The sequence below is a fragment of the Dermacentor silvarum genome, chromosome 1, assembly GCF_013339745.2.
Source record: "Dermacentor silvarum isolate Dsil-2018 chromosome 1, BIME_Dsil_1.4, whole genome shotgun sequence".
NCBI classification, from domain to species: Eukaryota; Metazoa; Arthropoda; class Arachnida; order Ixodida; family Ixodidae; genus Dermacentor; species Dermacentor silvarum.
Window position 1 is genome coordinate 84,437,057 of NC_051154.1, and position 16,061 is coordinate 84,453,117.

Here is a 16,061-nt window from a genome sequence, read left to right on the forward strand (position 1 = left end):
AGGGCAATACTAGCTATATCGTACCCTACCGGTCCTAAAGCAAGAAGGCAAATTCTTCTAACTTATCAGTAAATGTATAAACAGAATCACGATCCACAATGTCACCTCGTAGCCTGTTCTACATATCTCGGGGAAAATGAATACTTCAAAATATCAGACCGAGACAAATTGGTCGCAGGCACTTGTAAATTGTTTTGGCTGAACGGTGAGCACATTGTGAAATAGTTTACTCCCTTAAAGCGATCTATAACTCACACCCTTACATTAAAAAGGTGTAAGGGTGTGAGTTACAGGTCAATTTAGATCCTTTTTTATTTTAAGGGTGCAAATTATTTAACGGTGCAGATGGCTTCAGGTACTTTATTTGTCGATGTATGCTTTCATGAAAAAGTTGTAGAAGAATTTATAGAAGCAACAAGTCGCCGCGAACTCAAGGTACGTATGTCGACTTGTACTCGAAGAGTGGTCATACTTTCATGCCGGAAAGTATTTTAAGATAAAGCGAAGCGTTTTCTTTTTTATTTATTTTTCTAATTATCCATGAGATAATGTTGGTGCCCGGATGCTGTAATGTAGACCTGATTCAAGTCTTGTATGCTGTTATTTAACATGAGGAGCAGCGCCTAACTTTTGACGCAGAAAACAAAGTTGCTTGAACGCTATCGCACCTCGAATATCATATGCTTATTCCATCGTAATTGAATTCTGGCGTTTTTACACTCCAAAACCCGATTTGATTATGAGGCATGCCGTAGTGGGGGACTCCTGAATAATTTGCCCGCCAGGGGATCTTTAACGTGCCCGAATGCACGGACACAGGCGCTCGTTTCATTTCGCCCACATCGAAATGCGGCCCCCGCGGCCGAGATTTAATCCCGCGACCTCGTGCTTAGCAGCGCAACACCATAGCCACTAAGCCACCGCGACGGGTCGTTCCACTTTAATGATTTAGTAAATGTTAACCGCAGATATTGAACACTTTTGACGCGATTTAGACAAGCACCATTGAGGCTGTACTGAAAAAGCACAGGTTTTTTTTTTTTTTTTTTTTGAGCGCAAATCTTGAGAATAGCATGGTTTATCGGATATTTTATATAGTACAGAATAAAACATACATTCCACATCCACATTTGTCGTTGCAGGACTTGTAAGCGACTCAGCTTACGATCTTGTTTATGGTAGTTCTTTAATTTTGCGGCGAAACTCAAGATCGATAAACGCCACTGCACTCTTTTCCACTCCCACTATACCAGAGGCTCTGCATTTTCCCTCGTTTATCTGGAAAAAGAGCTTGAGTCGACCGTTTTTTTCCTTAGTTCTAGACCAGAAAAAAATAAATTGTCTTGGTCGGTGCAATGTTTTCACACACAAAAAAAAGGAAAAGTTTTTTTTTCTTTTTTTTCTTTTTTTTTACGGACAAACACGTACCCTGTAGTGTTGAATTTCGCTTGAAAGGCGTTGCTTATCCGTGTTGGATTTGAAATATAGACTGCCTGTATGTTTTTATTTCAAAAAGGGCTAGCTTAGATAACAGCGCTACGCATTTCATGTGTTACTGGGTGAGCAACAATTGCGTAAAATGCCCATATGTGTCGGTAATGTGAATGTCAACCGGAACATAAAAAAATGTCGTCGAACCCGCAGAGATTCCGGAATAAAGCCATATTAGGCCCATACTGAGAATCTATCGCATACCTTTAGACGAGTTGGCTCATGACTGTACCTACGAATAGTGCACAAATGAGAAAGCCAACACAAGCGCACTGTGCGACTGTGTTGTTGCCTTTCTTGTTTTGTTCTACTATTTGCGCGGTATTCACAAGTGAGATAATATCCTATAAGTTAAGTCATTGAAGTGATTTGTCTTCATGTAGAAGCGTTGTGCTGTATGAAATTTTTAACCGGCATTAACTACTCGTACGCGCCAGCGTCATGCTTTTTCCACGTCGCTTGCCTCGGGACTGTGACTTCCCTGTGAGCATAGCTATCTATGCAGATGATATTGCTCTGTGGATAAGCGGCCCTTCTCACCTTGGCCCGCGGCTTCGTGCAAGCTTGCAAAGAGCTCTGAACGCGACTTCGGAGTACTTGGGTGAAGTTGGCCTGCAGATATCACCTGCTAAGTCGGCTGCAATAGCATACCACCCTAAACAACGCGCTCATCGAACAATGAGCCGACTGTACCTTGATGAAACGCCGATAAGCTGTGTGCGACAACACCGTATTTGGGCTTAACTGTGGATGATCGCATTTCTTGGCGTCCTGCCGTTAAATTTGTATGGCGCAAATCGCAATCCCTCCTTAAGTATGTGGCCTCCTTGACTGCTAGAGGTGCTGGCTGCGACCAAACAACGGCTCTGCAGGTGTACCAGTCGTCTGCACTCTCAGGCATGATGTACGCGTTACCAGTCCGGAACGTATCACCTAGTTTGATGGCCCAACTGGAACGAGATCATCGCGTTGCCTTTCGACTAATGCTGGGATTACCTCGTGAGGCGCAATCCGTTCCATTACTCACTGAAGCGCATCAGTTACCCCTGAGGTTGCAAGCAGACCAGAGAGCTCTATATCATATTGATCGTATGCACCGCGCATCGAATGGCCAATCGCTCCTTGGTCGTCAGATTCAGCGCCCGTTTTCCTCGCATGGGAAAAATGATGGCATTATTTATGAACATTGCTGATATTTCCGAACATGATGCTTCAGTTACGCCTCCGCCTCCGAAATATATCACCAAACACGTATTCCCCATTTACCTCACAATCCCTGACACACAAAAAGTCTGATAAGCATGTTTCGGCTATATCCAATTGCCTCAGTCGCACATATTCCAAAGAGTTCCGAATATCTTCAAATATTCACAGATGCATCTGTACGCAGCGACGGTCAAGGCGCCTCTGCTGCTTTTCTCTGCCTTTCGACTGAAGTACGACGTATGTTTCGTATACCCCATCCAGCCTCGTCAACAACTGCCGAGCTAGCAGAAATTAATGTTGCACTGAAATACGTGGAAGAGGAGTTAATCACATCGAAGATTGTCATCTTACGCACTCCCGCGCTGCACTTAGCAGATTACAACACAATCATATTGATTGCCCAATTGTGCGCAGCATTACTGACTCTGCCAACAAAATTTCATCACGTGGGATATCTCTCGTTGCCCAATGGATACCTTCATACGTAAGGATCGCCGGAAATGAAGAGGCTGATCGGCTGGATTCAACTTGCACTCATAACGACTGTGCCAATTGCCCTGAAATTTTGTGCAAGCTTGATGACACTCGTCTGCTGATTCGTCGCCACCTACCCAGTGTTCGCGGTCGAGGCTTGCCTTGTCGCGCAAGAGCGCGACTCCTGGAGCTCAGGGTTGGCTGTGTGAACGTGTGCGAACGTTTATACAGACAAGGCCTTGTGGCCAGTCCATCGTGTACGTCTTGCGGTTGCTCCGAGACACTTCAGCACCTTATATTGGAGTGTCCCGCTTTCAGTGCGCAGCGCATGTCACTAGTGAGGGACTATCATCTCCTTGGGCTGCGGTGTACCACACTAGATGAATGTTTATACCCAAGTGGTTGTGCGTTTCGACGCGATCAGGCTGATCGCGCTCATAGGGGCACGTTTGTAACCCAGAAACTATTTATTCTATTGTACATTTAGTAGCGTGACTTGCAGTGACGGGCCCTACTGTGTGTTCTACTTTATTCTTTGAGATTTGTCATCTCGCTCTCTCTTTCCTCCACTCCTTCCCATCTTCCATTTCTATGTTTGTCTCCTCCTTTCTGAAGAGTAGGCAGGCGTTATGCCCCTTCCGGTGGCAGTTGGCAGCCTCGCTCCTCGCTTTAACTTTCCTGTGTATATGTTTTCAAATCAAATAATGATAATGCTTTTTGACGACGAAAACGGTCAATTTCCCATTTTCTGGACAAGCATTCAGTGGACGAGAATCTGTGATTGTTAGCGGCAACATATGCTATCGTAGCAATAAATAAATAAATAAATAAATAAATAAATAAATAAATAAATAAATAAATAAATAAATAAATAATAAATAAATAAATAAATAAATAAACATTTTTTTTGTTCCCGAAAAATAAATGTTACTGTTGCGCACTTGGTTGTTCAGTGTTCAGAAGTAGTTGTCCGTACTAGTAACTGTGTTCGCCGCAACGGAGCCATGAAGGCTAATAAACTGGGGACAACAGGTGATGCACTCCTTGCACACTCTCTCCAGCTTTTATTCAGTACCGTATACTGTAAAGCCAGAATGTTAACTCGAGGTAATGTTAACTTTGTTAACTTTGTGCAGTCGCACTTCTATGAAGGATGGTTTGGGGATTGACGAAGATGTAATTGGTTAGGCAAGTTAGCGCGTACGGCCAAATCACCTTTTGTGCAAAGAAGAATAGTAGACCTGCAAGTTTCGTGTTGACCTTTCAAGTCGAACAAGCACCCGTATTTATAAAACTACCTTTGCACAAAAGCGCTCCCTCATTGGCACGGCGTTCAGGCTTTCGCCAGTCACGTTCTGGCATCCATCACTCACGATGTGATATAGCGAGGCGATCGCCGCAACGATCGCCAGTCACAAACTGCTCTCGTGTAGGAGACGTTTTGTAAATATGGGTCACGCATCCTGCGAATTGAAATATCAATATGCTCGCGACTCACATAGCTCATGTAACAAATACTAGGTCGGTGTCTGTAAAATAACCAGGAGTGGGCTGTCCTGCGGGCCAGGGCCATTGCCGATGATCTCGAAAGATTTTTCTCCGGCGATGGACCCTTGGCAGCCTATCCCCAGGCACCAACAGCCTTAACCGCTGGACAAATAAAGTTTATTCCTATCCTATCCTATCCTGTAAAATAACGATATGGGTGGCAGTGCGTCATCAATGATAACGTTGTTTACTGCCAAGCATCTGTTAAACGAAGCTCGCATTTACATGAGGTAGAGCGGGAAGATGATTTGGAGATGGCAACGAAGAACAAGAAGACCGGAACAGTTCGACAAGGAATGGGCATGGATCGAGGACATTCAGGTTAACAACAACAACGACGAAGACGACGACAACGACGACAACAACAACAATAGACAGCGCAGGTGTCACTTGCGTGAGCAATGCGTTGGAGGGCCTGACGGCCGACCCACGAGCGAAGAAGTGCCAATGAATTTGTCGGGAACCGAGGGGTCGCAGCGGAGCGCCAGAACAAGGAGTCCAGCTCAGCAGGCTTTTAGAACGGACTGGCGAGTGCCGTGCTTGCGCCGCTAGCACGCGCCGCCCAACTTTATTCTCCTCGCCATCCGCAGCCGACCCCAAAGCACCGGCCGAGAGCACCAACCTTATAGCGTCCCCGCATAGCAGCGTCGGTGGGCGCTACATGCAGGGCCCCCCGCCCAGACGGGACGGCGAAATGCACTTGACGGCGAGGCGGAGATGAGGCTATCTTGTGTCAAGCAGATAGACGGGTGTGTCGGCGACATCCGCAGGGAGCTCATTGGGAGGCGTCTCGACGTAGGCCGGTTTGAGGCGGTCTAACGAAACGACTTCTTCGCGACCATTTAATAGGATGGTGGCGGACTTCTGCATCTTGTGGAGGACATGGTGCGGTCCGTCGTATAGGATGGTGTAAGAGGTGCCTTTACAGCATCTCGTCGAAGGAACACGTAGGATGAAGACGCAAGGTCCGGATGCACAAAGATGCTGTGGTCCGATGATCGAGGTGGTACGGGGCATCACTCAAAGGTGCAGAGATAACGTCTGCCACTTCTTGAGCCACCTCAGAAGACACGTTGCAAAGTAAGTGGCGAAACCGCGAAACCTCCGAGGTGATGTGTTGCAGATCGAAGATGGCTTCGACCTGGGCGAACAAAAGCTGCGGGTTCTTGCGGCAGAACGTGGGCAGGTGGAGCTGTAGAGCTGCGACGTCCCGTGGACGCGAGGTAGCGTCAGGCGGACGGTTACGTGAGGGCGGGAGGTTGCTGGGGTAGGTCATCTCTTATGCCGGAGTCACCACTGTCCGGAACCGAGGGGTCGCAGCGGAGCGCCAGAACAAGGAGACCAGCTCAGCAGGCTTTTAGAACGGACTGGCGCGTGCCGTGCTTGCGCCGCTAGCACGCGCCGCCCAACTTTATTCTCCTCGCCATCCGCAGCCGGCCTCAAAGCGCCGGCCGAGCGCGCGCACCTTAGCGTCCCCGCATAGCAGCGTCGATGGGCGCTACAAATTTAACAACGCAAGAAACAAGGCAACACACGAAGAGGAGATTAACAGGACAAGAACTGACTAACAAGTGTGAATTTATTGTCAAGAACAAGGATTAAATAGGAAATTCCAACACGATGGCTGTTGCCATGTGCTGAGAGATTGCAACAGCGCAGTATACACTTGTACACCTGCCCCGTTTATTTAATCATGAAGCAAGCTTATCTTTGATCGCACCAGCATGATAACGAGGCACATGAGATTAGCAAAGTGTTTCACATTAGAGAAAATGTTAATGTTTGCGCCTCAGCTCCCCATATACCTTTTCTAGACCGCAACATTGAATTTCTTACAGCTTCTATGCTAAAAATGTTTGCGCGCCAAGTTTGGTTATTGAAAAGTCTAGAGACTACGTGAGCATCTATCAAACTGAATCACTGCGTTCTCTGACGGCGGCCTACAAAATTTGACCATCTGTCCACCTTGCTCAAAAGAGGTTGTACCCGCTTCACGAGTGGCGTCTTTACCGAGGTATGCGTGACGGGACTCGTACGTAGTAGCGCGGTTCACATCACTGTCCACTGCTATCACCTGATTTTCCCCTAGGTAGCTCCTGCAAGAAGCCCTGTGTTCCCTTAATGCGAATAACAGTCTTAGCCTACTTCAGCCAATTTGGGTCTATTTAGCCTCTTTACGCTGCTCTTGAATGAGAAAAAGAAGGACCCTTCAAGATTTTCCAGTGATAGGCAGAATCAAACCCGCGTCACACGGTTTCCTCAAGCACAGCAACCCGGCGCTTTAGCGCTGCGCCACGAAAGCCTCCGGGCAGCAGGGTGTTAATTTCTTCGTTAGCTCACATCTCGAAGACCACACATTCGGAGGGGGACTTCGCGCGGACTTGGCGGGCGCGTCGCTAGAAGGCGCCGCGTGTCCAGAGGGAAGCGCGTTAAAGGAGCCCGTCTGCGGCACACGGCGCGCCACCAGTGCAGTCTGAGGCCACGCGCTGCGCCACGAATGCCCGCCGGCCGCGAGGGGTTAATTCTCAGCGTTATTAGGATGCACCGGTGCGCCACACATCTTGGAGGTCACGCAAAAGGAGGCAGACATTGGGCGAACTTCGCAGGCGCACCTTTAGATGACACAGCATGTCCTGAGGAAAGCGCGAAAGCAGCACACGGCCACACGGCTCACGAACCTGCGTGCCACCACTGCAATCTCAGAGACCACGCAAAAGGAGGGGGACAGCCCGACTGCAGTACACGTCTCATAAACAGCGCGTTTCGGCGGTGGCAGTTCAGTGTTTCGCCACACTGCTTGAATACTAATCGCATTAGCGTCGACAGCCATCAGGAGATGGGTTCTGCTGGATTTTTTGTTACTCTAAACAAAATATGCCAACTGCCTGTTCTGATGCATCTCGCTTGCTTCTTAGCAAAGCTGTCTGACTTTCGCGCGAAGCGAAAAGCGGGCAGCGCATACTTTACTGACATATGCCGCCAAGACACCGTATTAGAAGGCTGCGTACATACATCTGACGTTGCGATCGATATGTCTCGAGCGGACATGGGTCGATGTCACCGCGTTACTGAAAAAAGAAAGCGCCAGCGAAACGGGCGTAAATGCTGTTTAGCGTGCTTTCTGGCATTTATTTTGTCACTGTTCCCGTTCCGAAAAAAACAAAATTCTGAGTCGGCTCGAGACGCGGCACGAAGGGTGGTGCACATAAACGAAGTAACATTGATTAAAATTAAGTAAGCGTAACGCTGATCTTGGAATGGTGACCGCTGAAGTAATTTGATTGAAATCTTCCCTGGGGCCCACTAGCAGGGCCTTCCATCTTATTACCGAAGGATTCTAATTCGGTCGACAATCTTGATACAGTACTGGTGGTGTTGCGGCTATCATATTTGCATCTTTTAAAAGATTCGAGTTTACCGAATTGTTTCAGTATAAATATATCTTCCCGGGCATTGGGATAAGGCTCCGCTCAAGTTTCTGATGACATAATTTTATGGCTTAATTGGCAGTTCTTGCGTGAATTATGGCGAAGGGTAGGAGTGTTTTGTACAAGTAATTCTATGTTCGGCGAGTCAAAATTTTTGTTTGAAGAATGTAGTGTAAGAGAGCCAAGACACAGTTCGTGCGATGGTGCAAGTCAGGGAAAAGGAACAGGCAAAGCGTTTGCTTTTACAAGAGCGATCAGTGATGCCAGAAGGAAAAAAAATCAACAAACTTGAGCATTTCTCCAGCTCCGAACAGATTTACTGTCGTAGCAGGCACTCACAGACTACTCCCCAACGCCTCCAACTTTCTACAAGATTTTTGAAATCCTAATGGAAAGTTCCCTAACTACACGTCACAACAACACGATTACGGCGGCGGCATGGCGAATATGACGTCATGGCGACAACCATGGTGCGAAGACGACAGCGTCATGACGACGACGCTAGTATAACGACTATGCAGGCAAGCCTTGGTACTTTTTTTAAATGTATTTCATATACTGCCAATCCTATGCAGGATCATAGCAGGAGGGGCATGTACAAGAATAATATACAAGAATAGGCGTATAATATGAACAGCACAATAGACACGAAACATCTCAAATAAATGAAACAAATGGTAAGATTTCAAAGCAGGTTGAACAAAATTTAAGATACAAAATTCGTTGTCTATGCAGTCCTTCGCCGCTTTCAGAAATAAATCTAGAGTTGTAAGTTTAATAACAGAAGGCTCCGAGCTGTGCCACTCCCTAGTAGCAAGAGGAAAAAAGAATTTCGAAAACATTCAGGGTAAAAAGAATATTCTGTTAGCTTTTTGTCATGGTTTTGTCTAGTTTTCCTGGCTGTAGATTTGGATACATATTTGGACGGGTCAGTGTTAATCTGGCAGTTGATTATTTGGTACAGAACTTTCATTCTAGCGAATTTCGCTCGGTATTTCAGTGGCCAAAGTCCTGCAGTTTTTAAAAACTGTGTTGGGGAATCGGATTGTCTGTATTTATTACAGCTAACCCTAACCACTTTGCTTCGTATTCTTTCTAGTTTGTTAGTATCTTGTTGAGTATACAGGAGCCACAAAATATTGCCGTATTCTGAACTTGTTCTTACATAGGTAGTGTAGGCTAATAGTTTAATGTCAGGAGGAGCCGAGCGGAGCTGGCGTCGTTTAAACATAAGACGTTTATAAGCACTTGAAGTTACCTGCTCTATGGGAAGTGTCCATCGAAGGTCATGCGTTATGTTATAGTCTCAGATATGTGTTTTACTGAAGGTAATACACAATCATTTACTCGGCAATGGTACACAGATCATGTGTTTCTTTTATTTGAAGGAGACCGCTTTTATGTAAACTCAGATTCATTTGCCAACCAGTGCAACACTTGCTTACGTCATCTAAGACGCTGTTTAGTATGATGTGGTCTGCTTCTGAATTAATTTCGCGATACAAAATACAGTCGTCTGTGAATAGTCGTATCTTTACCTTAATTTTAGTAGGCAAGTCATTGATGAAAATTAGAAATAAAACGGGAGCCAAGACACTACCTTGAGGTACGCCTGAAGTAGCGTTAGTTGTAATTAAGACTAGTTTGTTATTTCAACAAATTGGGTGCGGTCGGTCAGGTAATTAATTATTAATTCGATTTATTACAGATCCTTCTCCTAAAGTTACTTTAGGTTATGAATTATTTTTTTGTGCGATACACGGTCGAATGCATTAGAAAAGTCGAGAAAAATTAGATATATTTGTTTTTTAGTTATCTATGCTAAAGGCTAAATCGTGTACCAGTTACACTAACTGAGTTACGGTTGAGAAGCCGTGGCGGAAGCCGTGTTGAAAAAGCGATAATATACCTTATTCTTCTAGCTGGTCTACTATCTGCTTGAGTATAATATGCTCAAGTAACTTACAAACAGTACAATTCAACGATATGGGCCTATAATTGGAGGGATTTGTTTCTGAACCTGATGTATATATTGGAATTATTTTTTGCCTTCTTCCATTCTTTAGGAAGTGTACCTGTCAATAAAGCATAGTTAAAAATTATGCACAAAAACTTTGAAACTATTTCAGCATCTCTTTTGAGACAATCATTGGGTATGCCATCTAGGTGTATCTAGGTTTATGAGCAAGTTGAATACACATTGTTCGTTACAGTTGGCTGAAGGAAATGGTATTGTGAACTGGGATTCAACACATCGCACGTTGCCGTCATCATGTGTACATACAGAGCAGAAATAATTGTTCATACTATTCGCTGTTTTTATGCTTTCCTCTTCGGGCGTCTGGCTTTCGATTTGTTCTTCGTCGCTTAAATATTTCCAGAATTTTGCAGGGGATGTTCTAATAAAATTACTGAGCTTGTTGGAGCAATTATGTTGAGCGTTTTTCATTTTTAGCTTAGTACTATTAATGGCATCGGTGAGTACTGCCCTTGTTATAGGGGTTTATTGTAAATTTAGGGATTTTCTGAGCTTCTTAACTTTCCGATTGGCATTAATAATGTCCCTCGTTATCCACGGGTTATATTTCCTTACCTTTTTGGTTTTTGTTGGGACACATTGCGTGATATAATATGAAACGACCGATATGAACCTCTGCCACAACCTTTCGACATCTACTGTATCGTCACATGAAAGTTCAGTAAATGACGAGAGTTCGAAAAAGAGATGGTCGAATATACTTGTATAGTCAGCTTTGTTAAAGTCATGGAGAGTAATACGCGGTTGGCAAATCAAAGTTTTTTTTATTAACCGGAATAAAGCCAAGGACCAATTTATGCTTTCTAATATATCTATTGTGGTCTTGTCGGCCGGGAAGTTGTCACTTAGAAACACTAGGTCAAGAATATTCAAACTGATTCCTTGAACACGTGTGGGACTTGTTACTATTTGGCTGAGGTTAAACTGCAACATGATATCCATAAGTATATCTGCGCATTCAGAGTGATGACTCAGAGTTTTCCAGTCAATGTCTGGCAGGTTTAAATCACCCATCAAGATTAGTTTAGCCCTTTGAGCGTGGTGTTTTAAGTATAAATGCAGGGACGCTATTGTTTCGGGGAGACTGGTAGGACTGCGGTACATGCACCCGACTACGACTGCGCATGACCTATAGAACAGTTTGCAATATATTGCTTCTACATTGGTTACATCTGGTAGCACAGTGAAATGTATTTTTTTTTATTAATGTATAAGGCAACGTACGCCACCACCCCATGTTTGTCTGTCTTTGCATGCAACAGCGTAATTCGGGGGATTTATCTCAACGTCCATTATATTGTTTTATAGCCATGTTTCGGTTACTCCTAAAAAATCTGGTTTCATGTCAAACAGCAGGCATTCTATTGAGTCAGCTTTGTTCAACATACTACGAGCATTTAGGCTTGCCAAAGTTATTTGTTCTTTCGTACTCGGCGAGGACGAAGTGTCGCGGTTTCGGCTTGGTTGTTTTTTGAGGCATTCGTCGAACTAAAGGAACATCGGAGAGCGCTGCGATACTGTTGCTTTCTTCATCCAACCGATGTAGCATGCCGTTTACCTTTACTTTATCGAAGATTACAGATACTTTGTCACCCGCTTCTTTGTATGTTCTTGAGCATTGCCACAATTGCTTTCTGACGGCTCTTATACGCGGCGAGAAGTCTTCCCTAATCGAGAATGCGGAACCTTTAAGTCGTCCGCAGTTCCTAAGTATATTGCTTTTATCTCAAAAGTTCAGCAATTTCAGTATGACCGGTCTAGCTTTTGCAGCGTCGGGTCGACACAGTCTACGTATCCATTCAATTTGGACAGGATCAATTTTGAGGATAGTTTTAACAATTGTTTCATTAACTTGTTCGTCGAGGGCGTCAGAATTTTCTTTTGCGTCCTCTGGAATCCCGTAAAAGGATTAGATTTGATCTGCATGAATGGCTTTCTAAGTCACGCATCTCAAGCGATAATACAACTTTTGTTAATTGCGCTACCTCAGTCGCACATTCAGTTAGTTCAGTCGAGAACAGAAAGGCTTTCTAATTTGGATTCTAATGAAGGTAGTCTGCTTTTCGCCCCAGCTTCACTGATGTAGACCTTGTACTGCCGTTGACTCCAAGTTGTTGTCGTGGGCAAAAGTCCACGAGAGCAGCGATCAAGCTGAATCGCTGCGCACTTTGAGAGAGAGAGAGAGAATAAACTTTAATCAAAAGAGCACGCGAGCGTAGGTAGCTCCTCTGCACTGCAGTGGGTGGTCCCCTCAGTCCAGGAGTCCAGTGGCCTTAGCTGCCCTTCTCGCTCGGTTGACCAGGTTGAGCTGGTCCGTCGAGTCGGAGCTGGACAGCGCTGCCTCCGGCCCATTGCCGTGTGGTGGGGTAGGTTATGGGTGTGAGCTGTGGTGTGTTTGCGCAAGCCCATACCATGTGGTAAAGCGTTGCACATTGATCGCACTGTGGACATTTATAGGAATACAGCGCAGGGTGTATGGCCTGGTAAAGACTCAAATGTGGATATGTGTTTGTTTGGAGTTTTCGCCATGTTACGGCTTCCTCTCGCGTCAGAGCATTATGCGGTGGGGGTAGTGTTCTTCGTGAAAGGCGATAGTGTTGTAGGATGTGCGTGTACGTTAATGGTATGGGCTCTGGTAGGAACTGCTCGGCGCGGTCATCTCGCGGCTCCCGGTGTGCGTGCGTTCGGGCGTAGGCGTGGGCCTGCTGATTGCCGCGTAAGGACTCATGCCCCGCAGTCCACACGATTTGTATGTATGGTGGCAGCTGGTGCGCTCCATTCAGAATGCGATGTGCAGCACTAAAAATTTTGGCCCTGGAATAATTTCTGCATGCTTCTGAGAGTCCGTCAGAACTATGACGCAATCCCAGTGCGGTCTCGTCGTGATGGCTAACGCTATCGCTAGTTCCTCTGCCTCCGCAGCGCTTACTTTTGTAACCAATCAATTTCGGTCCCGTGATTGTCGACTACGCTGGTGACGAATGCCGTGCTTCTTGCGGTGCTGGCCGCGTCTACGTACAAGACATTGGGGTGGTTTCCATACTTTCTAGCGAGCGCCTGCGCTCGGGCTTGTCTCCGTCCGATGTGGAAGTTTGGGTGCATGTTCCTGGGAATCGGTGAGACGTGCATAGTTTCTTGTATTCGTGTTGGTATTTTGGTCAGTGCGCTGGTCTCCCGTACGGAATATCCAAGGCGCTCCAAGACGCAGCGTCCCGCTTTTGTGCGTAGTAGTTTTTCCTTCTGGCTTACCAGGTGGGCCTGTATGATTTCCTGTGCGTTGTTGTACACTCCTGTCTCCTCGAGGCGAAAAGTAACCGTTCCGGGTCGGAGTCCGAGCGCTTGCTTATACGCCTGGCGTATCAGCCGGTCGAGTACCTCTACTTCCGCGTTACTGAAATTTAAATATGGTGCCGAGTATGCAATGCGGCTCGCAATCAGAGCCTGAACTAGTCGGATAAGGTCCTGTTCCTTGAGTCCCCTCTTCCTGCTGGTAATTCGTTGAATCATGCGCAAGATATGCTTGGTCGTGTGTTGTAGGTTCTGTATGGCGTATCCTCCACCCCCGTCCTTTTGTAAGTGCAAGCCGAGGATCCGAAGTCTGTCTACCTTGGTAATTTCTCTAGGACCTATTCGCAGGTGGATGGTTGGTGCCGGGACTGTTGATCGTCCTCGTGAGCGCTTCTCGATTATGAGGAGCTCCGACTTCTCCGGCGCGCATTGCAGTCTGCATGTCTCCGCGTAGCTTGCTACGACATCCACTGCCTCCTGTAATGCATCTTGTTTTTCTCCTATGGACCCTCCGACCGTCCATATCGTGATGTCGTCTGCGTACAAGGCATGTCTGATCCCCAGTATTTTCTCGAGTTGGGCTGAGAGTTTCATCATGGCCACTTTGAAAAGTGTCGGCGACAGTACTGCGCCTTGTGGCACTCCTCTGTTAGGTGTGTCTATTCGCTGTGACCTCACATTTCCCAGCCTGTGCTGTGCGATCTGTGAGAAAAGCCCTCAGGTAGCTGTACGTTCGTCGGCTGCAATTATAGTCACTCAGATTGGCTAGTATGGCTTCGTGCCCCAAGTTGGCAAAGGCTCCCTTTAGGTCTAGTGCGAAAATTGCTTTTGGGCAGCACGGCGTTGCTGCAGTCAGTACTTCCTCTTTGAGGTGCAGAAGCACGTCTTGCGTTGACAAGTTGGGCCGAAAACCAAACATCGTGTTCGGCATCAGTTGACGTTCTTCGAGATGCGTCTGTAGCCTGTCTAAGATAACACGTTCCATCAATTTACCGAGGCAAGACGTAAGCGAAATGGGTCTTAGGTTCTCCAGGCAAGGCGTTTTTCCTGGCTTTGGTAGCAGCGTAATCTCCGCATGCTTGAATTCCGGGGGTAATGTCGCTCTGCTCCAGTGCGCATTTAAGAGTTCCAGTATTGCCTGCTCGGTTGCATCGTCCAGGTTACGTAGCAACTTGTTGGTGATTCCGTCCTTGCCAGGAGTAGTGTTTCGAGTTAGTCTTGCGATCGCTCGTGTCAGCTTGGAACGCGTTATGTCCCGGTCGAGCTCGCTGTTTTCCAGTCCGGTGTAGTCAGGCGCTGGCTTTGCACTGAGTATCGGCTGGCCAATATATCTACTTTGGAAGGCACACAATAGCTGACCGTCTGTGCCTCCGAAGTTGTGTAGTACTGGGCTTATCGTGTGCTTGGTTTCTCTCTTGCTCTGGGTCGGATCTAGGAGATGTCTGAGTATGGTCCACGTCTTCGCAGTGCCCAGCGTTCCTTGGAGGGAGTTAAAGAACTGGTCCCAGTTCTGTCGTGCAAGTTGCTCTAGGTAACGCTCTGCCTCGTCCGTTAGTCTCGCGATGCGTATTTTTCGCTTACGGTTGTACCGCGGCCTTTGCCATCTTCTAAGCAGACTGTGGCGCGCTTCCCACATGTGTAAGAGGCGCGGATCCACTGCCGGATTGGCCGCGGTGAGTGAAACCTCCTTGGAGTGTTCGACTACCGATTCCTGCAGTTCTCTAACCCAGGCCTCTAGATCTGTTATAGCTTGGGCTCCTTGAGTTTCTCTTTCGCTCCGGAACTTTGCCCAGTCCGTGATTTCGGTGGAGCGTATCTTTCGTCTCGGGAAGTTTCCCACGTGTACCGAGATGTCGAGTATGAAGTGGTCGCTCCCTAGCGTCTCGTTAGTGTTTTCCGACTCGACGTTCCGAAGTCTGGACGCGAGCGCAAGATCGGGACAGGTGTCGCGGGCCGTGCTGTTGCCTACTCTCGTTGGATATGTCGGATCCGTCACTATCGTAAGTCGGTGGTGTTGTGTGACGTTGTACAAGGTTGTTCCCTTTTTGGTATGTTTGACGTACCCCCACGCTTCGTGCGCCGCGTTGAAGTCGCCTAATATGAGGAGGCCGTTTTGTCCAGCTAGCTACCTCGCTTGCTGCACCAAGTTGTCTAGGGGTCCCAGCGTTTCCTTCGGCGAACTGTATATATTAAGTATAAAAACACTTGTGTTTCCCCTGCGCTGCGGCACTATTTCCGTGAAAGCATAATCGATTCCCCTGTCCGCATAAGTGTGGTCTATTGCAGTAAGGTGTTTGCTCGTCAGTGTGGCCGTACGTGCTTCTGCTGTCGCATGAGTGTGATAACCGGTGGTTCTTGGTGATTTCCCTGTTTCCTGTAAGGCTATTACTTTCGGTGGTGTGTCTTGTTTGGCAATGTACTGCAGCAGCGTCGCCCTCTTGCGAGTGAAGCTACGACAATTCCACTGCCAAACGGTGATGCCTCCATTTCAATCATTCGGGTTTGTGGCCATTTTGATACTCTTGTAGCATTTGTTGGAGGGCTGCCTCTCTGTGTGGATAAACTCGCGGCTTCTTGTGGCGTTGATC

General features: G+C 46.8%; 1 protein-coding gene across 1 annotated transcript in view; it reads right to left on the reverse strand.

Annotated features, from left to right (window-relative positions):
- Window positions 1–14,091, reverse strand: part of LOC125946696 (uncharacterized) — a 117,283-nt gene extending 103,192 nt beyond the window's left edge. Inside the window, exon 1 of the mRNA XM_049670552.1 lies at window positions 13,792–14,091. Coding sequence (XP_049526509.1) covers window positions 13,792–14,070 — 279 coding nt within the window. The 5' untranslated portion in view covers window positions 14,071–14,091. The remainder of the gene's footprint in view (window positions 1–13,791) is intronic.
- Window positions 14,092–16,061: the final 1,970 nt, after the last annotated feature.